At 56.6% G+C, this 23,638-nt stretch overlaps 2 protein-coding genes across 2 annotated transcripts; both read left to right on the top strand.

Moving 5' to 3' along the window:
* The first annotated feature begins 849 nt into the window (after nt 1-849).
* On the top strand, nt 850-23,627 carry LOC128270164 (uncharacterized). The gene is made up of 28 exons (XM_053007569.1): nt 850-1,377; nt 1,451-3,730; nt 3,813-4,912; nt 4,990-5,277; nt 6,883-6,919; nt 7,729-8,042; nt 8,111-8,318; nt 9,265-9,487; nt 10,180-10,875; nt 10,953-11,428; nt 11,503-11,868; nt 12,127-12,440; nt 13,965-14,382; nt 14,443-14,593; nt 14,663-14,893; nt 14,962-15,676; nt 15,735-16,013; nt 16,424-16,507; nt 16,567-16,866; nt 18,601-18,829; nt 18,900-20,509; nt 20,564-20,864; nt 20,927-21,077; nt 21,745-21,975; nt 22,039-22,340; nt 22,773-23,039; nt 23,182-23,354; nt 23,426-23,627. The coding sequence occupies exons 1-28, from the start codon at nt 850-852 to the stop codon at nt 23,625-23,627; spliced, it is 12,474 nt and encodes a 4,157-aa protein (XP_052863529.1).
* On the top strand, nt 7,702-16,056 carry LOC128271448 (ATP-binding cassette sub-family C member 4-like). Its single transcript, XM_053008984.1, has 12 exons — nt 7,702-8,042; nt 8,111-8,318; nt 9,265-9,487; nt 10,180-10,875; nt 10,953-11,428; nt 11,503-11,862; nt 12,094-12,440; nt 13,965-14,382; nt 14,443-14,593; nt 14,663-14,893; nt 14,962-15,676; nt 15,735-16,056. Exons 1-12 carry the CDS (start codon nt 7,702-7,704, stop codon nt 16,015-16,017), a joined length of 4,449 nt encoding a protein of 1,482 aa, XP_052864944.1. The 3' UTR covers nt 16,018-16,056.
* Nucleotides 23,628-23,638: the final 11 nt, after the last annotated feature.

The following is a 23,638-nucleotide window of genomic DNA, read 5'->3' as shown; positions in this document are numbered from 1 at the left end:
CTGGCGGCGGTTTACAATGGACTCGTCGTACTCGGGAGATGCTGTTGTTGGCGGCATACACCCCGGGGCGATACAACGGAATTTACGATCGGCGATGCGAACCGTCAAACCGGTTGCCGCCCTACAGTTGCCGCTGGCCCACACGCACACGCTCCCTTTCCGTCTGTCTGCCCGGAGCCGACATCGTTTGCATATCGGATCCCCCTAGTATCGGACCATAATGAGGCAGCCGGGCAGCCCCGGAATCGCTCGTGCGGAATGATTGGTTCGCCCACAACCACTTCTTTTTTGCGGTATTGGCCAGTGGCCGTACAATACACACAAAAGAGCGAGCTCAAATATTGGATGGAAAAAAGGCTTCTAACGGAACCACCTTTTTGCTGGTCCGCGGTCGTTTAACGGGGCTCCTCGCAATACGCGCTTGTTTGCGCAGTCACGATGCGTTGCCGTCTCAGCTGAAGTGAGTCCCGCGCGCTCCGGTAGAAGCCGGATTGCGGGGGATTTTCGGTTTCATTTCTCAATGTTGCGTAATTCGTAATTTCTCGTCACTGGCGCTTCACGTACTGTTGTGCCATTCTTTCCACTTCTAGATAACGATCGTGAGAATACAGTGACGGGCGGTGTGCGAGCGCTGCACCGGAAACGTAGTAGTGACCAGGGAGAGCAACAGAACGGATTCACCCTTTTCGCACCGATCGCGGCGCCGATCGTTGCCCTCTCGATGGGAGAGCTTTTACGGTGCTTACCTACGACCGCAATTAGCTATCACCGCACCGAGCCGTATCTTAGCAACGAACAGCAGTACCGGCAGCAGTAGCGGCAGCAGCAGCGGCGGTCACGCAAGATAGAATGAATCGGGACAACGTATTCAGTAGCACCAAACAGACCAACCCGGTACAGAATGCGTCGTTCCTGTCGAAGCGTACCTTCTGGTGGCTGCGCGACACGTTCCGCAGTGGCCAACGGAAGGAAATCACGGAGGAGAAGCTGTACGCCACGCTGCCGGAGCACAGCAGCCACGAGCTGGCGAACACGTTTGAGCGCCTGTGGTCCGAGGAGGAACAGCGCGGCCCGGAAAGGGCCAGCTTTGCGCGGGTTTACTGGCGTGCGTTTGGCCCGCAGACCCTGTTTTGGGGGCTAGTGTTCTCGGCGTTCGAAACCGCGAACCGGGTGGCGCAACCGCTGTTGCTTGGCGAGCTGGTGTCCTACTTCACGCCGAACCAGAACGAGATTAGCGAACGCGACGCGTACTGGTATGCGGCCGGCGTTATCGCGTGCTCGCTACTGTCGGTCATATCGTTCCATCCGTTCATATTCTACATCTTCCAGCTGGGGATGAAGTTCCGCATTGGCGCCTCGTGCTTAATTTACAACAAGGTAAGGCCTGACCGACTGGGCTGACCCATCACCACCTCACACACACACTCTCTCTCGCTCTTCCCCACCGCAGGTACTTAAACTCTCGAAATCTACCACTGCCGGCGATGGGCTCAATGGGAAGATCGTCAATCTGCTGTCGAACGACGTGGGCAAGTTCGATATTGCGCTCTGCTTCGTCCACGACCTGTGGAAAGGGCCGATGGAAGCGATACTGCTCGGTTACTTCATCTACCGGCAGATCGGGTACTCGGGCCTGCTCGGTATGGCCTTTCTTCTCAGCTTCATCCCGCTGCAGGCCTGGGTCGGCAAGCGGACCGCCACCTACCGGATGAAGTCCGCCAAGCGTACCGATCTGCGGGTGCGGCTCATGAACGAAATCATTCAGGGCATCCAGGTGATCAAAATGTACACCTGGGAAGGCTCGTTCGCCAAGATGATCGAGAGTGTCCGGCGGAAGGAGATCCACGCGATCCGGGGTACCGCATACGTGCGCGCAACGCTCATCTCGTTCTTCACCGTGTCGCGCGTTTCCATCTTCATCAGCCTGCTGTCGTACACGGTGACCGAGAACGTGATCACCGCCAAGAAGGTGTTCATCGTGACGTCGTTCTACAGCATCCTGAACGACTCGATGGTCCACTTCTGGCCCATGGCCATCACGTTCTGTGCTGAGGGATACATCTCGCTCAAGCGCATCCGAGACTTTTTGCTCACGCCCGAAGGCAAGCGGCGGCCGGCGGTCCCGGAGGTAGTACCGCCGGGGGGCGGCGACGAGACGGCGACGGCGAAACAGAAAAAGAAGACGGCAAGTCCGGCGGCAGCGAACGTAAAGTCGAGTCACCAGCAGCAAAATGGTGGCGAGGGTAAATCGGTGAAGCTGCCGAAGGACGATGAAGTGTCGCGGGAACCGCTGCTACCGAAGCGTGTCGTCCGAACGGACGAAGGCGACAGGCGCGGGATTGTGCTGAATAATGTGACCGCTCGTTGGGCGATTCCAATGGCACCGGATGCCGGAGCGGGAGATGCACCGGATGAGGGAACAAACGTTGGCATCGAAGCGATCAGCCTGACGGTGGAACCGGGAAAGTTGTGTGTCCTCGTGGGTCAAGTTGGTTCCGGCAAGTCGACGATGCTGCAGGTGCTGCTCGGTGAGCTGGAGATCGATGAGGGAAGCGTGGAAATAGGCGGTACGATCAGCTACGCCGCGCAGGAACCGTGGCTCTTTGAGGGCAGTGTGCGGAACAACATTCTGTTCATGGAACCGTACGACGAGCGGCGGTATCTGCAGGTGGTCCGCGTTTGTGCCCTCGAACGTGACTTTGAGCTGTTCCCGCACGGTGATCAAACGATCGTCGGCGAACGAGGCATTAGCCTAAGTGGAGGCCAGAAGGCACGGGTCAATCTGGCCCGGGCCGTGTATCGCCGGGCGGACATCTACCTCCTGGACGACCCGCTCTCGGCCGTCGATACGCACGTTGGGACGCACATCTACGAGCGGTGCATCCGCGAGATGCTCGCCAATCGGGTCTGTGTCCTTGTGACGCACCAGCTGCAGTACCTGAAGGACGTGCAGCAGATCGTGCTGATGGCCGCCGGGCGGGTGGAAGCCGTCGGGAGCTACCGGGAGCTGAAGAAGTCCAACATTGAGTCACTGTTGGCCCTTACGCCGGACGAATCGCCCGCCGAGAGCCCACTCGAGCGGGAGCTCGCAGCCAAGAGGCTGCGAAGAACCAGTGGCTCGTCGTCGTCGGGCAGGGACGATTCACTGTTGGGCTTTGACTTTTTGCACGACGAAAAGCAGGAGGAGGAAAAAGAATCTCAAGGCGGCACCGGGAGTGTCGGTCTGTCCGTGTACAAGTCCTACGTGACGGCCGTCGACAGCTGGGGATGGATCTTTTGGATCACCACCCTGATGCTGGTGTCGCAGATTGTCATCAGCGGCGTCGACATCTTTGTGGCCGAGTGGGTGAACTGGGAAGAGCGCATTGCCGGCGTGCCGTTCGAGTTCGACCTGAGCGGAAACCACACGATCCTGAGCTCGCGGGACGTGCGCATCCTGTTGCGCGAGCAGAAGCAGGTGAGCAACTACTTCGAGCGCCAACAGTTCATCTGGATCTACAGTGCGCTGATCGTGCTGGTGGTGGTGGTCGTGGTCAAACGGTCGTTCTCGTTCTTCTACGTCTGCCTGCGCATTTCGATGAACCTGCACGATCGGCTGTTCCGCGGGCTGACACGGGCCACGATGCACTTCTTCAACACGAACCCCTCGGGCAGGATACTGAACCGGTTTTCGAAGGACATCGGGTCGATCGATTCCGCCCTGCCGTTGGCACTGTTTGACTGTATTACGGTAAGTGTTGGGTTACGGGTGGCACACGGGACGAACGGTTTCTAATCCTGTTTTCCCCCCGTCGGTTTTTTCGGTTCAACAGTTTTCCCTCGAAATGATCGCCGTAGTGGCGGTGGTATCGATCGTCAACTACTGGTTCCTGCTGCCGACCGCCGTCGTCGCCGTGGTGATGTACTACATCCGGCGGATCTATCTCAATACGTCGCGCGTGGTCAAGCGGATCGAGTCCGTGAACCGATCGCCCATCTTCACCCACACGAACGCCACCCTGCAGGGCCTGTCGACGATCCGAGCCTTCGGGGCCGAGGCGGCACTGAAGCGCGAGTTCAACGACTTTCTCAACGTTAACTCGTCCGCCTGGTACATGTTCATCTCGACGTCCCGTGCCTTCGCCCTGTGGCTCGACCTCATCTGCGTGCTGTACATTGGTGTGGTAACGGTCAGCTTCCTGGTCGGTGGGCAGGACACGCTCGGCGGTAGCGTCGGGCTGGCCATCACCAAGACCATCAGCCTGGTCGGCATGTGTCAGTGGGGGATGCGGCAATCGGCCGAACTCGAAAACCAGATGGTGTCGGTTGAGCGCGTCCGCGAGTACATCAATCTACCGTCGGAGCCGCCGCTCGAAACGGCACCCAAGTACCGGCCGCCGCGCAACTGGCCCGAGCACGGTACGGTGCGGTTCACCAACGTCGATCTGCGCTACTCCGAGGACGGGGAGCGGGTGCTGAAGGACCTCAACTTTGTGATCCGACCGTGCGAGAAGGTTGGCATCGTGGGGCGCACCGGGGCGGGCAAATCGTCCCTCATGCAGGCCCTCTTCCGCCTGGCACCGTTCGAGGGTAGCATCGAGGTGGACGATATCGACACGAAGACGCTCGGGTTGCGTGACTTGCGCAGCAAAATATCCATCATTCCCCAGGACCCGATCCTGTTCTCGGGCACACTGCGCAGCAACCTGGACCCGTTCGAGGAGCACAAAGACGACGACCTGTGGAGCGCACTGGATCAGGTCGAGCTGAAGGAGGCGGTCTCGTCGCTGGCCGGTGGCCTCGAGTGCCGAATGTCCGACGGTGGCAGTAACTTCAGCATGGGCCAGCGGCAACTCGTCTGCCTGGCGCGTGCCATTTTGCGCAACAACAAAATTCTCGTCCTCGACGAGGCCACTGCCAACGTGGACCCGGAGTAAGTTTGACCAACGCTTTCGACCAACACCGTGTGTCGCCCGTAGGTGCTACAATTTTTGGCCTTTTACCTTTCAGAACGGACAAACTCATTCAGACCACCATTCGGACCAAGTTTGCCCACTGCACAGTGCTGACCATCGCCCATCGACTGCACACGGTCATGGACAGCGATCGGGTGCTGGTGATGGACGCGGGCCGAGTGGTCGAGTTTGGCCACCCGCACGAGCTGCTGCACGGTCCGATCGGATACCTGCGGCGGCTCGTCGACCAAACCGGTGTAGCTACGGCGGCCATGTTGATGCGTACGGCCGAGGAGAGCTTCAAAAAATCGAGCGCCAAACAATCGGAAGCAATCACGCTGGGGCTTTCCTGAAGCGCGTGACACACGCACGCAATCGCACGTAACGTAACTGCCGCCCGTAACCCCGTCGAAGATTGTGAAGAAAACAAAACAAATACCGTACCACGTACGGTACGGTGCGTTAGGATTTTCTTAGCATTTGGCCTTTCTAGCTATACTTACTGAACGCATTATTGATGCAACTATACAAACAAGAGCAAGAGAGGCATAGAGAAACGTAGATCCCTGCACGTAGTTACTTAAACGCAACCTAAAAGCGCAATCAGTTTTGTGATGTGCATGCATGGTCAATTTACACCGCGGAACGATGCCCAATCCGCACCTCGCGTGGACGTGGTCGCGCGGGACATTTAAACAATAAATTTTAAACGCATCGTAACAAACAAATTGTGTGATTTCATCATTATTTTCCGATTGCCACCCGTGGGCCGTCGCGTTAGATTGTTGGTCGTCCTCCGCCCATTTGACGCCCATTTATCCATTCGGCCGTTTTCGGCGAACCGTGCTAATCTGTGTGCCCCGGCCGGCCGGCTGTGCCAAACGGCTCGCAGCGAGCAGCAGGACTACGCACGGACGGTGGCCACAGCAAACGGAAAAAAGGCGCATTGCGGCAAGTGACCTCATGCATCGCATGTGCGACAGTCGGCGGCGGCGGCGCTAGTTGGCGCTGGAAAGTCTCGAACCGAAAACGATAGTTTCGCTCACGCGGCCACTGGCGGGTCTGGCACGTTACTTTCGCCAAAGCGCGACGCCAAACGCCCTAAATTATCGAGCCGGTGTTGGTTACACTGTAACCCGGCGCCGCCAGGCTAACGGCGAGAGATTACACAGGCCGTATGACTCTCTAGCAACGCCTGCTTCGGGCTATCAGCCTACACTGTGACCTTTCGATGTAAATCCGGAAAATATCCTTTCAAAAACAAAGGAGCCTTGAATGGAGATGGTGCTAAAATTGTGCACCGCACTGTTCGCGGCCGAAACAATGCCCTTTGTGCCGAGACAGACAGAGAGAGAGAGAGAGAGAGATGGTGAGTGAGCGAACGACGGCCTACGTAGATAGAGAGTGGTGATCCGCGGAGCGAGAGTCTGCGGAGCGATTGTGAATGAAACCGCGTTCCGAGTAGAGCCGATTTGCGGCACGCGTTTCGGTGCGCAGTGGCGTTGTGCCGTTGTGAGTGTTCCGCGTGCTTTCCCGCTCAAGGCGTGCCAGCAGCTGGCCAATAGAAAGCAATCAAGAGTGATGTGCGTTTCGGTGGTTAACGTTGGTCACACATTCCTTGGGCCGGCTTGGGTTTGACTATTAATTGGCTCAATTAATCTGCGCTCTGTTCGACTGCCCTGCTCTTGTCTCGTGGTGCGTGCGGGCACCCCGTTCCCGCCGCTTGACCCTGAGCTTGACCCAGCTCAATTGAGGACAATTCAGGGCGCGTCAAAACACACAGAGCGCGCGCGCGCGCGCGAGTTGGCGGCCGCCAACGACGACGACGATGAGTGATTAAACGGCCTCGCGCCGGACCAATTGGCCGCGTCGGTTGCGAATCGGTTATCTTTGTATGGATGGTGGTCGGATTGCGCCAAACCGCCTCGGCCTTCGCTCGCATCGGCAGCATCATCGTGGCAATTAGCCAAGATGAACGCCTGAACGTTTGTTTACGTCGCCGTCGGCGTGAGCATGCGGTTCTGGCCGGTTCGGACGAACCTTCTCCTGCACTCTTTCTTACGGTCGATCTCTCTCTCTCTCTCTTTGTCTCTGGTGCCGCGCGCGAAACCGGAGCTTCGCGCAGACGGGCGTGCGTGAGTAGCGCGCAGTGTGCAGCGCGAGCGAACGGCACCGTGACTTTCGTCCACACTCTCACCGAGGACTGGTGTTGTTATCTGTAAAATTTACAACTCAGCAAAGTTTACCGGTGCCGGTACCGTCGGAGAGGGTTTAATCATGTAACGTTCAGCCCGTGGTTGTGTGGAGAAAAAAATTTCCCGCAAAACGGTGTTCGCACGGTTTTTCCCGCACGGAACTACACGTGGTGGCTTGGCGTGGCGGTACACCATCGGAATCCATTCGGGCGGCCACCGTGATTTGAATTCGACGAAGGACAACGGAACCGGAGCGTGTATGGTTAGACTGATAGTGTGCGGGCGATAAGAGGGTGAAGATTTGCGTAATCTCGAAAACCACGCGCAAACATAACCGTTGGCGGGCAAAACGCGCTGTGTGACGGCTTCGAGTGTGTCTTTGAATTTGCATTTGAACGAGTGCCTGACGAGTGGCTGCTTGTAGTCCCCGCACTGGTCCAGTGTGTATTACTCAACGTTAGTTTTTACCCACCGTTAGGCGCGTTTAATAGATCCCACGGCACTAAAGCCACGCTGCCCGCTGCCGCTCGGTTGCTTGTGCTCGGTGAAAGTGACAGTGAAACCGCTTCGCAATGAACCCGGCGGAGTACCAGGGCCAGGACCAAAAGATACACGATCTGCGGCGGGAAGCGAACCCGGTGACGCGGGCGAACCTCGTCTCGTGGTACACGTTCTGGTGGCTGAAGAACCTGTTCCAGACGGGCCTGAAGCGGCCGATCGAAGAAACCGACATCTATGACACGCTGTCGCAACACCAAAGCGCCCAGCTGGCGTTCGAATTCGAGCGGCAGTGGAAGCAGGAACGGAAACGGAACCAGCAGAGCCCGAGCTTCCTGCGCGTCATCTGCCGCATCTACTGGCGCCACATCCTGGGCTACGGATCGATGTACACGATCGTCGACCTGATGGCGCGGTGAGGGCACCTTCTGCACAGTTCCACTCTTTTCCGGCGATCCACTGATTCTGTGCCTCCCAACCTAGAATCCTGCAGCCGCAGTGCCTGGGCGGGTTGGTGTCGTACTTTGCACCGGGCCAGAGCACCATCGGCAAGCGCGAGGCATACTACTACGCGACCGGCATCATCCTGTGCTCGTTCGTCCCGGTGGCCATCTTTCACCACTTCATACTGTACATTTTCCAAATCGGCATGAAGATCCGTGTCGCGTGCTGCTCGCTGCTGTACAAGAAGGCAAGTATCGAGCGGCAAGTGGCCCACCATGGCCCTGGTTCCTCGAGCTGGAGGCGTGACAAAAAAGAAAAACATAACACCGGCCAGCTCGGCGACCGGATGGCGGGCGTCTGATGTCGCGCGTGGCATCGGGACTGCAGCCAGCCAGCCGGACCAGGCCGTCGTTGCAGTTGTAGAATTTAATCAATTATGCAACAACTTCTGCAACAAATCGGTGGCGCCAGTCCGGCAGCCCTGTTGAGCCCGTTTACTTATTGTCGCTGCACTGGGTCACACATACGAGGGCTGTTCAAAAAGTAGTAAGACATTTTAATTTCCACGGGCTAAGTATATCCGATGTTTGAAAAGTTCCGCCATTTTGGCCTCAGGGGGCCAGATCTGGACAATACGGTGGCTTTGGCATCATTAGTTTGTAGTGTTTGGCCAAAAACTCAAATAGGCGCAAAAGCCAATTTTTATTTTTCAACTAATCCGGGCGTTTGTGACGGAATGCTTCGCGCAAATTGCGCATAACTTGCAGGTAATATTCCTTATTGACCGTTCTACCCTTTGGCAACAACTCATGATGGACCACGACCCTGCAATCGAAGAAAGCTGTAAGCAAAACTGTTCATTTTGGACCAAACTTGTCTCTCCGTGAGTTCACATCTTCTTGGCCCTCTGAGAAAATGTTGAACCACCGATAAGCGCTGCTTTTGGTCATAATAGCTTCACCATAAGCCAAATCTTGTCCAAGCAAAACAGTTGACAAAAATTGACCGATTACTGAAAATGGCCGAACTTTTCGGAACATCGGATATACGTAGCCCGCGGAAATTCAAATGTCGCATAAATTGTTGAACACACCTCGTATACTACTTTCCATCATCTCCTTCCTCTTGGGTCCTTCCAAATGGCCAGGTTCGGGTTTATTTTTAATCCTATCCTTGTTCCCCCATCGGCACAGGCACTGCGGATTACGAAAGCCGCCGCGACGGACGGGATGACCGGTCAGGTTATCAATCTGATGTCGAACGATGTGGCCAAGTTCGACATCGCCACCGGATTCGTCCATGACATCTGGAAGGGACTGATCGAGCTGCTGGTGCTCGGGTACTTTATCTACCAGCAGATCGGCGTGACGGGACTGTTCGGGATTGCGTTTTTGCTTAGCTTCATTCCACTGCAAGGTAAGCCGCGCCCGTACTTCGGATATCGATTCCGGTGATGTGACCGTTTCGATATCCGGGGGAATCCTCCGGAAGATGTCGCTCCGATAAAGAGTAAGTAAGGAATGCGTGAACATACTAACACAAGACCAGAGCGGGCTGGAGATACAGCTGGACGCCTCTTCGTTTGTCCGCAGTGGAACGTGTCGTGAAATTGGGCTCCGCACGCGATTCCGTTACAGGCGTAGCACGGGGGGAGCATGCGACCACGGGGCGAGGGTGTGACATCGCTGGTAGCTCATAAATTACGAACGACCAAACTTTTGCGCTTGCCCCCCGAGGCGTCGTCGTGGCGACTTTTGGCGGGGGTCGGTTCGGAAGCGGAAGATGTTCGTGTACCGCACTGTCAAGTGGTCGACACGGTAAACTGACACCTTTTGGATCGGGCCGCGCGGGGCGGAAGGGACTGGGAACATGAGCAAGACACAGACACTTGGCGTGAGGCTCACTTACTTTGCGTGTCGAAAAATTGAACCATTTCACGGCCTGCTTGGCTGGGCGCATTGACAGCCCGCGCGGATGTTTGACGTTTAATGTGTTCCGTCACTTGCAAACCGCGCAATTGCGGTATTTTGAAGCGACAGAGTGAGCACTTCTTTCTGCTACTACTACTGCCACTTTGGTTAAACTGTTCCCAATTCCTTTCGACACAGCATGGCTCGGCAAGAAGGCGGCCACGTTCCGGCTGAAGACGGCCAACCGCACCGACCGGCGGATACAGTTCATGAACGAAATCATCCAGGGCATCCAGGTGATTAAGATGTACGCCTGGGAGGGCAGCTTCAGCCGCACGGTGGACCGCATCCGGCGGAAGGAGGTGGCCGGCATCCGGGGCACGCTCTTCATCCGGGCCGGGCTGCTATCGTTCAATCTCGTGTCCCGGGTGGCGATCTTCCTCAGCCTGTGCGCGTACGTCCTGCACGGCAACGCGTTCACCGCCAAGAAGGTGTTCATCGTGACGTCCTACTTCAACTGGCTCTACAGCTCGATGCTCCACTTCTGGCCGCTGGCGCTGACATCCGTGCACGAGGGGCTGGTCTCGATAAGGCGCATCGAGGGCTTTCTGCTGCTGGCGGAAAAGAAATTCCAACCGGCCGCCGCCGCCGGCCGGAAGGGTGCCCCCGTGCCGGGCGCCGGGCAAGATGAAAGTGAGCTCCAGCTGCTGACCGGTCTCGGGGGCCCCGGGGCGGCAAACGCAAACGGTGGTATGGCCGTCGTCGACGGTGGACCACCCAAAAGCAAGCGCTTCGTCAACCGCAAGGCCGTTACGCGGCACGGCATCTTTATGCGCGACGGTACGGCGCTCTGGGAGAAGGAACCGGCCCGCGACTCGGATGGACTGCTGCGAGGTAGGGCGCGCGCGATGGGTTAAGGATTGCTCTTAAGGACCGCTAACTGGACCATTCTTTCTCGCCCGGTTCTTCAGGAAATGGGCTCCGAGGTGTGACGCTGGCGGTGGAACGGGGTACCCCGTGCGTGGTGGTCGGACCGGTGGGCTGCGGTAAGTCAACGCTGCTGCAGGTAGCGCTCGGCGAGCTGGAGCTGGACGAGGGCCGGCTGGATGTGAACGGCAGCGTGAGCTACGCTCCGCAGGAACCGTGGCTGTTCGAGGGCACGGTCAAGAACAACATCGTCTTCACGGAGGACTACCAGGAGAAGCGGTACCGGGAGGTGGTCCGCGTTTGTGCCCTCGAGCGCGACTTTCGGCTGCTGCCAGCCGGCGACCAGACGGTGGTCGGCGAGCGCGGCATCAGCCTGAGCGGGGGCCAGCGGGCCCGCGTCAGCCTGGCGCGGGCCGTGTACCGCCGGGCGGACATCTACCTCCTGGACGACCCGCTCTCAGCCGTCGACACGCACGTCGGGAAGCACATCTTCGAGCAGTGCATCCTGCAGTACTTAAAGGTAATCCTTGCTGGGCGACTCCGCCGAAGGACCGACGAAAAAACTAACCCCGCCCCGGGTTCTGTCACCGGCAGGACAAAGTTTGCGTGCTGGTAACGCACCAACTTCAGTACTTAAAGGACATCGACCATGTCGTGCTAATGAACGTGGGGCGCGTCGAAGCGCAGGGCGCGTTCCGGGCGCTGGCCGCGACCGGCAAGTTCTCGGCGCTGCAGGACCAAACGCAGGACGTGCAGGAGCCGCCGCCCGGAGGGGAGCTGGACGATGACGCATCGCCACTTGACGCCACCCAGGGCAAGGATAATGGCCGACCGTCGCTCCGGCACTCCGATAGTGTCGGGAGCGGTGGCGGAATTGAATACGATACCATCGGCAACAGCATTGACAGTGGCAGCGCCTGGGGCACCACCGGTGGAACCGATTCGCGCCGTAATGTCACGGTAAGTGCGCCGCGCTGGGTGCAGCGATTTGCCGCACGCCAGCCAGGACACGCTTATCGGTGTCTGGATCGATGATGCAATGGTATGGGCGGTGTTTTATTCACTTTTAAAAATTAAACCATATTCTGCCGCTGCCCCGGCCATTCAATTAGCATTATGGACCTGGGGGACGGACAACCGTACAGTTGCGAAAAGAGTTGTACATAATCCGACGGTGGGTCCTAGCGCCGCTTAACATTCGGTTTCAATTTCCTTCAGCCGACGGTGCAACCGACGCCGGCACAGCACCAGCCGGCCCACCAGCAGCACCAGTCGCTCTACCAACCGTCCCCGTTCTCGTCGAGCAGCATGGTGTTCGATGGGTTCGACGAACGCCCGAACCCGGCGGCGGTGGCCAATGGGCACCCCGGCACGGTCGGCAAGGAATCTCAACTGACCGGCCAGGTGGGCTGGAGGGTGTACCGGAGCTTTTTCCAGGCGGTCGAAAGTAACCTACTGCTGGCGCTGGCCGTCGCCCTGTTCCTGCTGGCCCAGGCCAGCATGAGTGGCCTCGATTACTACATCTCGCAGTGGTAAGTAAGACACGGGGTGTACGTGGTGGATCGGTGCGTGTTGATTGGCACCGCCGACCAGATTGCCAGATTGGGTCTGGGTCTCTTTACCACCCAGTGCTTGGCTTCAATGGGAACAATAACACATGGGCTGTGAAGTACCCGGTCTAAGGGGGGAGGAAACGTGACTTTTTTGTTCAAAGTGGGATTTGTTCATCACCGTAGTCTTCCCTTCACGAGCCACACAATCGTTCCAGCGCCGCTCTAACATTTCAATACCACTTTTGTAGAACGATTTATCTTTTGCCTCAAAATGGGACCCAATTTCAGGGATAACATTTTAACATCAGGGGTGAGCATTTTTTTGAGGTCTGCAAATAGCCACTAGTCGCTGGGAGCCATGTCTGGCGAATACGGTGGCTGTGGGAGCAATTCGAAGTTCCAAGTTCAGCTTACTACAGGGTGTTCCATCATGACCCATACTATTGCAATGTTAAATAACTCCGCCATTTTTCAGTCGATCGATCAGTCAAATTCTGAAACGTTAATCTATGCCGTCTTAGTGATGGATCAATTTATGGTAAAACTGCGGGCTGAAATTGAAGCGCTCTACATTGAATATATTCGTTCAACTGTGAAAACTGTGCGAGCTTATTAATATCGAATTTTTTCTGACTTTTTTCTGTGGGGCTATTTGAAGAGTGAAGGTGTATGCCAGCCAACCGAAGACCATTGAAGAACTGAAAGCTAAGATCAGCGTGTATTACCGAAATGTTGTCTAATACAATGAAAATTCAATAGTATGGGTCGTGAAGGATCACGCCGTATGTAATATTCACTGTTGATGGTAGTTCCCTTCTCACTTCGCTTTTCGATCATTCAAAACGATTTTGTGGATTAAAAAAAAAAGTTTTCTGATGTTAGCACCTTATTTCGACGTCCACTGCATTCAGCATCATCATGATCATGTCTACGACCACCGTTTTATTGTTGTTTCTGATGGTACGGACTCCCTATAACACTTTTCAAGCCATTGCTTCGCTTGAACGGTAGTTTTTCCCACCAAGAAGCAGTTGCTCTAGATCCATGGTTTCAAAAGTAACGAAAGTAGTGTCACTCTTAGCACAATAACTTGCAAAGTTATGAATATCACGAAATTTTAACAGCTTTCCGTTGAAGGTTAGCACTAACTCAGAAAGTGATGACTAGCGCTATTTATGCGGCCAGGCACGGGACTTTTCAGCCCACGTGTTGTTTACTGACACGCATCCGGTTAGGAAGCCCTTAGGATCCGGTTAGGATCCTTGGGTGCCGCTGATTCGCCAAAAGTCACGTCCGAGTCACTACTGTTGGCCAAACAACAACCCCATCATAGTTGTTTGATCCAAGTCCACCCGACTCGGAGATTCCTTTCGCCGTCGATGCGAAACCATTTCATGGTGGCACCGTCGGTTCGTTCGCCCGGAATCGACCGTACGTGCCCACGCAGGTCCACACGATAATGGTAATGGCTCCGTGCGCTTCTTCTTCTTCTGGCTTCCGCAGGGTCAACTGGGAGGAGTACGTCAGTGCGCTGGAGCGCTTGCGGGCTAACGTGTCGGCGGTCGCACCGGAAGGTGCTGGTGCCGGTAACGATACTAGCGACCCGACCGACCCACTACTGCCGATACCGGCCAAACTGGCCGGGAGCATCTTCACCCGGATGTCGCGCCATGAGTACATCCTGACGTACGGCATCGCGATGCTGCTCATGTTCGGGCTCTCGCTGAGCAGATCGTTCCTGTTCTTCTACGTGTGCCTGCGGGCCACGATCCGGCTGCACGATCGGTTGTTCCGCGGTATCACCCGGGCCACCATGTACTTTTTCAACACGAACCCGTCCGGCCGGATACTGAACCGTTTTTCGCGCGATATTGGCTGCATCGATACGTTTCTGCCGTTCGCCATGATGGACTGCATTCTGGTAGGTGCCGGAATTCTGTCCTCCACCGTGTACCATTAATTGAAACACGCCCCCTTGCAGTTCTTCGTAGAGTTCTCCGCCATCATCGTGCTGGTGGCGGTCGTGAACTCCTGGCTCCTGCTGCCGACGGCCGTCATGGGGATCGCTTTCTACTGTCTGCGCCACGTGTACACCAACACGGCGCGGAGCATCAAACGCGTGGAGGCATCCAGTAAGTGAGGGGGGACTCGGGGGACTCGGGGAACGCGCGGTACATCTCTTTCTCTCTCTGTCGCCGCAGCCCGGAGCCCCATCTTTTCGCATGCCAACGCATCCTTCCAGGGGCTCACGACGATACGGGCGTTTGGCGTGGAGAAGATTCTGGCCGACGAGTTCGACAAGCACCAGGACCTGAACACTTCCGCGTGGTACCTCTTCCTCGCGACAACCCGTGCCTTCGCCCAGTGGCTGGAGATGGTGTGCGTGCTGTACATCGCTGTCGTTACGCTCAGCTTTCTGGTGGTCGAGGACTGTAAGTTAACCTCCACAGTCGTTTGGTGGGATTCCATATCCGTTTCCGTTTCCGTCTTGTTTTGCTAGCGATGAGCGGCAACGTCGGGCTGGCCATCACGCAGGTGTTCAATCTGATCTTCATGTGCCAGTGGGGCATGCGGCAGACGGCGGAGCTCGAGAACCAGATGACGTCCGTGGAGCGGGTGCTTGAGTACGCCGAGGTGCAACCGGAGCCACCGCTCGAGACGAGCCCAAAGCACGCCCCGGGTGCCGGATGGCCCGCGGCCGGCGCCATACGGTTCGAGCAGTTCTCGCTCCGCTACTCACCGCACGCTGCCATGGTGTTGCGTGACCTCAACCTTGCGGTCGGTGCCGGCGAGAAGATCGGCATCGTCGGCCGGACCGGAGCCGGCAAATCATCCCTCATACAGGCGCTGTTCCGGCTGGCGGTGAACGAGGGCCTCGTGTACGTGGACGGCGTGGACATTGGCACACTCGGACTGCACGATCTGCGCCGGCGCATCTCGATCATCCCGCAGGACCCGATCCTGTTCTCTGGCACGGTGCGCGAAAATTTGGACCCCTTCCGGCAGCACGCGGACACCGAACTGTGGACGGCTCTCGGGCAGGTGGAACTCAAGGGCACGGTGCAGGCGATGGAGGGTGGCCTGGATGGGCGGATGGCGGACGGTGGAGCGAACTTTAGCATGGGCCAGCGGCAGCTGGTCTGTCTGGCCCGGGCCATCCTGCGCCGCAACCGCATCCTGATACTGGACGAGGCAACGGCCAACGTGGACCCGGAGTAAGTAGCCAACCCACCCCGCCGTCTCTTCCTCTCTCACCCACCTATGCCTCCGCAGGACGGACAAGCTCATCCAGCGGACCATCCGGGAGCAGTTCGGCGACTGCACCGTGCTGACGATCGCCCACCGCCTGCACACCGTGATGGACAGCGACCGGGTGCTGGTGATGGATGCGGGCCGAGTGGTGGAGTTTTCGCACGCCCACGAGCTGCTCCAGCGCACGTCCGGGGCCCTGAAGCGGCTGGTCGGCCAAACGGAGCCCGCCACGGCGGACGCCCTGGCGCAGATGGCGCTCGAGAGCTACCAACGGCGACGGCTGACGCAATCGGGCTCAAAGTAGCGACTGAGCAGGTGACGTGCCGTGTCCCGGAATCTCCTGGCGCAGGCGATGCAACCGATATACCTCATAGCAGCTTGCGTGTGCGTGGTTTGCGCGAGACTGCGCGCGGTTAAACGCCCAAATAAATGCATATCTTGCCATTGTCCATCTTGGCACGTTCTTCTTTCGTCTTCTTTGAAACACACCCCGGGGCCGTCAGACCGAAGATAGCGGACTTGCAGATCGCACCCGGAGATTACGCCGGATTCGCGATTCACCGGAACACGGTTGTGGGCATCAATTTATGGCTCCCGCGCCGATAGGGACGCCCGTGACGCGCAGATAAGCCTTCCGAAACCCTAGGGGCCGACTAGAGAACTGGACACTGGAAGCTACGCTAGTTCCGAGTGGGAAGTGTTGTGGTCAGGTTGTCCGAAATGGGAGCATCGGTCGACGAGCCCGACGAGCATCCTTACGCCGCTGCCAATCCGGTTTCGAGATACTTTTTCTGGTGCGTTCGCTGGTTCGAAGTGGTCGAAATGGTCGAATACACAGTCACACTCTCACCAGGTGGCTCCGGGGTTTGCTGCGTACCGGGCTGCGGAGACAAATAGTGCCGGGCGACATCTGTGAGAGTCTGCTTCCGGACCTTCGGAGTGCGACGGTTGGTGCCACGTTTGGGCGCCAGTGGGACCGAGAGGCGCCACACCCGCAGCAGCAGCAGGAGAACCGGTCGATCGACGGCCGGAAAGCATCGACCGGTGATGGAGACCCGGCGCCGTGGAGGCTCCTGCGGACCGTATTACGCATTCACGGGGCCGGCGTGCTCGCGTTCGGCTTCGTCTACAGCTCAATCGAGTCCGCGTGCAGGTAAGTCGGCGCTCCCATCCGGTCCGGTGGTCGTGACACGAACGGTTCGTTGTTTGCCTGCCTTCGCGTGCCATCTGGTCGGGAACGCCATACTTTTACGGGCCAATAAATGGTGGCCATTTTTCCTTGTCCCAAGGACCGCAGGGCACGGTGGCGGCAGTAAGTGAAAATCATGACACAGGAGCGATTCGATTCCGATTCCGACGATATTGGCATTTTCGGTGTGCGGTGTCTGGCGTTCGCCGAGCGTTGTTTGTCATTTGTTTGGACGCAGTACGTTGCGCTCTTTATGAAAATCCATCAATGCGCCATCGGGAACGTAACGGCCAATCGGTGGTGTCGTGTGCTGTCAATATAGCCCGGAAGGCGCTGAATCCTCCGGCGGCGCATGCTGTGCGGCAGTTGTGCTGTGATACACGAACACAGCGCAAATTACCCAATAGTTAATCGGCGGCACGAACAAAACACTCACCGGATGGCCCAAGTTCGGCGCAGAATTGCTCAGCAGCTGTCATTTCGCAAAAGGATATGGGAAAAACTAAATAACAATACGAAAACGGCTTCTCGTCGCTTCGTCATTAGTCCAACACATTTTACACTTTTTATCGAAGCCTTCTTCAATGAATAGACAACGAAGTCCAATTCCATGACAACGAGCTGGAGGCAAAATCCCGACAGGTTTAGGGTAAGCTTGGGCCAGGTACGTCAAAATACCATTAACCAACTCCAAGAAGTGCCTCGAGATGTAAACGAATGCTTCCTCGAGTAGATTTAAATTTATCTTTCTATCACTATACGGCCGGAACATGTTCGTTATTAATTAGCTGAAATCTGCAAACAATGATTACGTTACATCAGAGCAATGAACAGTCCTTTACATGAGAGGGTTGAATACAATCTGTGGTCCATCTAGTGTTTCGACTCCGAAGATGGGGCTGTCGCTGTATGGCACGTAGCACAGTCCAGTTGAAACCAAATCTCGTGCATGTTTTCAGCCAACATTTCTCGGTAGCGTACGGGATTACGGCAGCTCCTTCTTCACTTTCGAAGAAAAATGGACCGATGATGCCGCCAGACCGAAATCCGCACCAGTTACTTGTTTTGGGTGCATTGGCTTCTCCTGCACGACGTGTGAGTTTTCCGAGCCCCAAATACGTGGGTTCTGCTTATTAACATAACGTCCGAGGTGAACATGAGCTCAAATGAAATGAGTTTTTCAAATTTGGTACAGTTTGAATTGAAGACTCACCACTTTGGAAATAAGTTTTTAATGTTTCCCAATTTTCTGCAGCGTATCGCGTTCCAAATTTCAAAGCTTTTACTAAAAATTCACAATTTCCCGAATAAAGTTTGACGTTTCAAGTAATCGGTAGTTTTAGATCCAAATACTTGATGGATCAGCCGCCCGTCATAACCGCCTTTTTGCTTTTCCTAACGCCCCACGGAAATAGTTCTTGGAATTCGCTTCGCTAATAAACCTGGCCAGAAGTCTCTTGTCTTACCCTGTATTAGATCTGAGTCTAGCGGTTGTGATAACCATGCAGAGCTAAACCTTCTCCACAAGATGAACTTTGAATATCTTCCAGTATTTGTCTTTCAAACTCGCAACTTCCTTTCCGCAAACAAAGGACGTTATTAACGTTCAAAATTCAAGAGTTTTTATGATCCCTCCCTCGAATCTGTCAGAGCTCCAGTAATTCTGTACTAGCCAATGATGATTGACGTTACTTCCAGGATTGGCCAACCGTTTCTGTTGGGCCAACTGATCCTGTACTTTGACCAGCAGCGCGGGGCGGATGACGCCGATTGGGCGGCACTGAGCCTGGCGCAAGCGTACGGATACGCGGTCGGCATCGTGATGACCGTGGTGGCACCGATGGCCCTGTTCCACACGTACCAGCTGTACCTGCTGAAGGTGGCCATGAAAATTCGCATCGGGTGCTGTGCGCTCATCTACGGCAAGGTTCGTGTAGTCAGTCGGGGTCGGGACCATCAAGCCGTGCTGGGTAAACAAATCCCCGCCTGGATTGTAGGTACTGCGACTGAGCGCCTCCACCGAGGGCCTGTCCGGCACGGTGCTGAATCTAATGGCGAACGACGTGAGTCGGTTCGATTACGCCGTCATCTTCCTGCACGACCTCTGGAAGGGCCCGGTCGAGCTGGTCATCGTGGCGGTGCTCGTTTACCGTGAAATTGGAGCCGCCGGTCTGATCGGGATGGGCTTCCTGCTCCTGTTCCTGCCGGTTCAGGCGTGGCTCGGCCAGCGGTCGGCCGGATGCCGCATGGCGACCGCGCTGGCCACCGACGAGCGGGTGCGCTTCACGAACGAGGTGCTGCGCGCCATCCAGACCATCAAAATGTACGTCTGGGAGCGACCGTTCGAGCAGATCGTCCACCGGTTGCGTCGCAAGGAAATCCGGGCCCTGCGGGGCAGCGCCCTGATTCGATCGGCCCTGTTTGCGCTGCGCATCGTGCCGAAAGTGTCCTTGTTTCTTGCGCTCGTGTCGTACGTGTACCTCGACCACGCGCTCACCGCCCGCCGCGTCTACATGCTCATCTCGTTCTTCAGCGTCGTGCACCACTCGATGGTGGAGTTCTGGCCGCTGGCCGTGATGTCCGCCGCCGAGGGCTGGACCTCCTTGCGGCGCATCCAGTCGTTTTTGGTTCAAAGCACCGACCTCAACGATGGGCGCGTGGAGGACCGTGAAGCGGCGGTTACTTCACCCCGACCGGTCTCGGTGGAGCTTGACGATGTGTCCACCTCTTGGGTGGACTCTGGTTTTGCGCTCCGCCACCTAACGCTTGCGACCGGAGTGCCGGCCCATCAAACGGTCGCCATCGTTGGGAGCATCGGGGCCGGTAAGTCAACGTTGCTCAGCCTGATTACCGGCGAGCAGCTGGCCACCGGGGGTCGCATCGCGGTGCACGGCACGGTCAGCTACTGCTCCCAGCGGCCCTGGATCTTCGAGGGTTCCATTCGGCAGAACGTGCTGTTTGTGGAACCGTATGACGAGCTTCGCTACCGGAGCGTGCTGCGCGTGTGCGCCCTCGAGCGGGACGTCCAGTTGTGGCCAGCTGGCGACGAGACGGCGGTCGGGGAACGGGGCGTCAGCTTGAGTGGCGGTCAGCGGGCACGCATCAACCTGGCCCGAGCGCTGTACCGCAGGGCGGACATCTACCTGCTGGACGACCCGCTCTCGGCCGTTGACACACACGTCGCGAACCGAATCTTCCAGGCGGCCATCCGAACGTTTCTGGCCGGCCGTCTGTGTCTGCTCGTGACGCACCAGCTGAAGTATGTGAGCGCGGTCGAGCACATTGTGCTGCTGGACGATGGTCGCATCCTCGACCAGGGCACCTACCCCTCCATGCAGTCCCACTTCAGTGGGGCTCGTGACGGTGGACCAGTGGCCGATGAACTCCCGGAGAAGTCAACCACGGTGGATGACGCCGACAGGGAGCCGGGAGCCCCACCCGAGGACGGCCAACCCGGCGAAGGGCAGGAAGACGGTACGGTGCGGTTCACCGTGTACACTGACTTCCTGAAGTCGGTCCAGAGTGTGCCGTTCGTGGTGCTGGTCGCCGCACTCATGCTGGCGTCGCAGATCGCATCCACCGGAACCGACTACTTCGTGTTCATTTGGTAAGAGGGCAAACTGAGGTTCATTCCCCGAGCTCACCTCCCTTTCTCGGTTAGGGTCGATTGGGAGGAAACCATTGCCGGTACGGCGGAGGCCCGATGGACCACCACGGACCACGTGCTGCTGTACGCCGGGGCCATCGCGCTCACCGTCCTGCTGACGGCCAACTGCTTCGCGTTCTTCGGCATGTGTCTCCGGGCGTCGCTCCACGTGCATGCCGCCCTCTACCGGGGCGTGACATACACGGCGATGCAGTTTTTCACCCACAACAGCTCCGGCCGGGTGATGAACCGCTTCTCGAAGGACATCGGGCTCATCGACGCGAGCCTTCCGATCGTCATGGCCGACAGTCTCTACGTAAGGGGGGCCGCTAAGGCGGGGTTTCGCTCCTCTCTTTCTCACGCTCACCCGCTTTCCAGTTCTTCCTGGAGCTGGCCGGCATCGTGACGATTGTGGCGCTGGCCAACTATTGGCTGCTCGTGCCGACCGCGATTATGGGGCTGGTGTTCTGCCTGCTGCGGTACGCGTTTCTCCGGACGGCGCGCAACGTCAAGCGAGTCGAAGCGATCAGTAAGTGGACACTGCTAGGTTGTTCATTAAGTTTTGTCGATCGATACCAGAGGGCGCTGCTATGAGCCTAATTGTTATATTGGTACACTCTTCATATGAACGTATGTGAAGTTTCATTGCAATCGTCGTCAATTACTTTTTTTTTGTTAAATGTTGTTAAAAAAGATTAATTCGAGTGCGTTTGCGGCAACCATTTTGCAAACAGCTTTCTGAAACCTAATACTTCAGTCAAAATATTGGTTATACCGCTCAATGAGATAGCTAGGTCTTATACTAAAACTCTTTCAGTCCAGACCACGTTTAAACTCAGAAACCTTCCTTTGAACCCCCTAATTGAAGACGAAGAATCCTTAAACACGTTCAAAATTCGTTCAAAATTTTCCTTTGCTTCTAAACCTTAAAAAAAAAAATTAAATTACTGCACGATACTTGATTTTTTCCGTTGTAAAAAATACTGTGACACGTCGATACTAAATGGCTTGTAAAAAAGTTTAGTGACCTATTGAAATGAAACTTCACATATGTTCATATGAAGAGTGTACCAATTTAACAATTCGGCTCGTAACAGCGCCCTATGATATCGAAAGCCAAAACTTAATGAACAACCTAGTAAATTGCACCTCGGCGCTTCTCCCAACCTGACCATGTTCCTTATCTGACTCCGCAGCCCGCAGTCCGGTCTTTACGCACACGAACGTGACCGTGGAGGGTCTGGCCACGGTCCGGGCGTGCGGTGCCGAGCGTCAGCTGGAGGCCGAGTTCCACCGGCACCAGGACCGCAACACAGCGGCCGGCTTCCTGTTCGGAGCTACGACGCGGGGCTTCGCATTCTGGCTGGACGTCGTCTGCTCGCTCTACATAGCGTCCGTCGTGCTGAGCTTTCTGGTGATTGGAAATGGTAAGTCCACGCGGTAAACCCCATCGGACGCTTGAGCCCCAACACCACTGCCGCGGTTTCCAGATATCGTGAGCGGTAACGTGGGGCTGGCCATCACGCAGGTACTCAACCTGATCGGAATGTGCAACTGGGGCATCCGGCAGACGGCGGAGCTCGAGAACCAGATGACGTCCGTGGAGCGCGTGCTCGAGTACGCCCGACTGGAACCGGAGCCGGACCTGGAGCCATCCTCAGACGGCTCGCTAGTGCCCGCCGAAACTTGGCCCGAACGCCCCAGCATCGTGTTCCGGGACGTCACCCTGCGGTACACCCCGGAGTCGCGGGTGCCCGTGCTCAAGCAGTTGAGTTTCGAAATCCAGCCAAAGGTACGTGGTTGCCGAAAGACCGTTAAAATGGCGCTCAAATAGTCGGTCCGTGAGCCTGTGCGACAATTTCGGACCAAACCGAGCTGAATAATGAACGCGTGCTCGGCCAGTTAAGGCCACGGACATCGCATGTATAAAGGACGCAAGCCGACGAAAGTTCCCCGAAAGCCAAGGTGTGATTTGTCTTCGGTTGATTAAATTATGACCATAACCCGGGGGCGGCCAACCCGGCACTTATTCCGTCCGTATCCGATCCGTTTTTTGGCGCACCGTTTTGAGTGGCCGTTTCTCGTTTCAGGGGTTTTGAAATAAAATCCCCATCAAACTTCTCATCGCCCCCGTCGTCGTCGTCGAGAGGACATCTTCGCCTTCGCAGCGAGCGGTAGGAAATAAAAGGCAACCGCACTAACCGGTGGCCACGTTTCTTTGCAGGAACGTGTCGGCATCGTGGGACGCACCGGCGCGGGCAAGTCGTCTATAATTCAGGCCCTCTTTCGACTCACGCCGCCGCCACCCGGCGGCCGAGATGGTATCATTGAGATTGACAGAATCAATATCGGGACGGTGCCGCTGCGTCGATGCCGGAGTCGTATCTCGATCGTGCCCCAGGATCCGGTCCTGTTCTCCGGCAGTTTGCGCACCAATTTGGACCCGGACAGCCAACTGCCGGACGAGCGGCTCTGGCGGGCGCTCGAACAGGTACCTTTAGCAGGTTGAATATTTCATCCGGACGTTTTTCTCCGGTTTTCTTTTTTTTCGGGTGGCCCATTCATTCCACCTTTCGGTGGGCGAACCACACGTTCCTTATTGATACCCCCGGTTTCCCATCGGTTTTGCATAGGTGGAACTGAAGACTACCGTCAGCGAGCTGGCCGGCGGTTTGAACAGCAAAGTGGCCGAAGGTGGCACCAACTTCAGTGCCGGCCAGCGGCAGCTACTGTGCCTGGCGAGGGCCATACTGCGCGACAGCAACATACTGGTGCTGGACGAAGCCACGGCCAGTGTTGACCCGAGGTAAGCTAATGGCGGGCATACATCCTGGTAATTGATCCTGGACTTCAACCGGAACTGTCTCCCCTCTAAAGGACCGATCAGCTCATTCAGCGCACGATCCGGGCCGAATTTGGAAACTGCACCATCCTAACCGTGGCCCACCGGATACACACGATCCTGGACAGCGACCGTGTGCTCGTGATGGACGCTGGGCGCCTGGTAGAGTTCGACACTCCGGACCGGTTGCTCCGTATTCCGGGCGGATACTTCCGGCGGCTGGCCGAAGAGAACTGACGAGACGCTAT

Source organism: Anopheles cruzii, chromosome 3 (assembly GCF_943734635.1).
Source record: "Anopheles cruzii chromosome 3, idAnoCruzAS_RS32_06, whole genome shotgun sequence".
NCBI lineage: Eukaryota > Metazoa > Arthropoda > Insecta > Diptera > Culicidae > Anopheles > Anopheles cruzii.
This window is presented reverse-complemented; position numbering and strand designations above follow the sequence as displayed.